At 38.0% G+C, this 2,173-nt stretch overlaps 1 protein-coding gene across 1 annotated transcript; it reads left to right on the forward strand.

The window, feature by feature from the left end:
- Nucleotides 1-328: 328 nt before the first annotated feature.
- LOC120071936 (calmodulin-7-like) lies at nt 329-2,173 on the forward strand. Its single transcript, XM_039024374.2, has 2 exons — nt 329-453; nt 1,470-2,173. Exons 1-2 carry the CDS (start codon nt 378-380, stop codon nt 1,841-1,843), a joined length of 450 nt encoding a protein of 149 aa, XP_038880302.1. The 5' UTR covers nt 329-377; the 3' UTR covers nt 1,844-2,173.

Consider the following 2,173-nt stretch of genomic DNA (forward strand, 5'->3'; position numbering starts at 1 on the left):
AATTAATTAGTTAGAATAATGACGATTAATAATAATAATTTATATTAAATAATTAAGATAACATAAAATATAATGGTAAAGATATTAGTTGATGAAAACCTGAAGAGATATTTGTACTTAAATTTATGACATTCTTATCCAGGCAGATACCAAAAACCCGGCACGTGCGAGGAGGCAATTTGGCGCGTTGAGTTCCTCGGCGACGTGCGAATCTGACACGTGCGAGCATTCCAATTTTCACAATACTTGCGGTTTTTTCTATCCCTCTTTCGCCATTTTGGAGAAAGAATTTTTCTTCTTCTTCGCATCGACTTTTCCAAAATCCTCTGTGGAAATCCGTTCTCTGTTGAGTTTTTCTTCCTCCTCCGTCGACGACTATGGCCGAGCAGCTCACCGACGATCAGATCTCCGAGTTCAAGGAAGCCTTCAGCCTCTTTGACAAGGATGGCGATGGTCTCGTTTCTCAGATCTCTTTTCTCTCTCTCCTCTTTTTTTCGTTTATTTTTCATTTCATGTCTGTTTTTTCAGATCTGGCTGTCTGTTTTCTTGTTTTTCTGGTGTTTTGTGCTTGATCTAGGGTTTTGGTTCAATTTGAGGTTGTTTTTAGGTGCGTTGTTTTGGTTTTATGATGGAGTTTTTTGTTCTTTTCAGGTGCTGATTTGGATGTTTTTGTGAGTTTTGTATGAGGATTTAGTGTCGTGGATTGGATCTGCTTTGATCTGTGCTTTCTTTTGATTTGTTGTCTTTATTTGTTTTGTTTTCTTTTTGGTTATGGAGTTCTGTTTGGACGGCGATCTTGTAACAAATTGTTGTAAGGATATTTTTGTGAAATGATTCTGCAAGGTTCATGGCCGATGATGTTTATGATTTCTTATTAGGTGTGCATGCACGAGTTTCTTTTCGTGGTAATTAAGATGTGTTTTTATGCTAATTGGATTTCTGGAATGAGAAAAAAAAGTGAATGTTTGGATTCTGATTCCTTGTTAACTATGGCGAGTTGACTTATTCACGGTCGTGATCTTGCGACTTGTGTTGGTGAAACTGTTGAAAGTTCTATGGATAGTCAAGGTTTGTGTGCAGATTTATACCTGCACATGGTAGGCTAGAAATGCCCATGGTTTACTTTAAGAATGAATTTCAACCATTTGCTTTTTATAGCGTTAGGAATTTCTGGCAAAGAGGAATGATGTTTTCTTGTACGCTTGAGTTCTAAATTTTACAAGTTCGTTACAATGATTTTGCTGATCTATAAGAATCATATTTTCTAGCAGATAGATGGTTTTTCCCTTTGTTTGAACTTTGACTGTAGTATGTTTCATCCTTGCCAATCTCTTTGAAAACCAATTTCTTATCACTATCCCCTTTTCCTCTATGTTTTAAGGATTTTATTCTTTCCCTTTTCTTGGCTTCTCTTTTAAGACATTTTGATCTGTTCCCATGATTGATGATAATTTTACATTGGAATTCAGGTTGTATCACCACCAAGGAGCTTGGGACTGTGATGAGGTCACTTGGCCAAAATCCAACTGAAGCTGAGTTGCAGGACATGATCAATGAGGTGGATGCTGACGGAAATGGAACCATCGACTTCCCTGAGTTCCTGAATCTGATGGCTCGGAAGATGAAGGACACTGATTCAGAGGAGGAACTGAAGGAAGCCTTCCGTGTGTTTGACAAGGACCAAAATGGTTTCATTTCTGCAGCTGAACTCCGCCACGTGATGACAAATCTTGGTGAGAAATTGACTGACGAAGAAGTCGATGAGATGATTCGTGAGGCTGATGTGGATGGCGATGGCCAGATTAACTACGAGGAATTCGTAAAAATCATGATGGCCAAGTGACAGACCAATCAAAACGTGAAAGAGAACTGAACCGAGGCTAAGAACCGAAGGAGAGATTAGCGAAAATATGTTCCATGACAACTATAATATCCTACTGGAGCACTTGTATCTCCAGGAAAACCCTTCTTTTTCGTGTTACTAGCTTTAGTTGGTTCTTTCTGTTATCTTACTCTCCTGTTTGCATAATTTATGGTACTGTATTCCGGTATTGTTTGGTGTTTCCTCTTCTTTTCTTCTTCAGTAGATTAGATAGTGGAGTCTTCTATTATCCATATTTGCTATTTTCTTTTTGTGTTTGGCAATATCAATTCCAAGTACATTTTCAATGAA

Source organism: Benincasa hispida, chromosome 2 (genome assembly GCF_027475165.1).
Source record: "Benincasa hispida cultivar pf3 chromosome 2, pf3_genome.v1.1, whole genome shotgun sequence".
NCBI classification, from domain to species: domain Eukaryota; kingdom Viridiplantae; phylum Streptophyta; class Magnoliopsida; order Cucurbitales; family Cucurbitaceae; genus Benincasa; species Benincasa hispida.

What these genes read in the sequence shown, in the direction of transcription:
- LOC120071936 (XM_039024374.2), top strand. Translation starts at nt 378, where the DNA reads ATGGCCGAGCAGCTCACCGACGATCAGATCTCCGAGTTCAAGGAAGCC. An exon ending in CTTTGACAAGGATGGCGATG is followed by an intron (nt 454 to 1,469) that starts GTCTCGTTTCTC and finishes ATTGGAATTCAG; the next exon opens with GTTGTATCACCACCAAGGAG.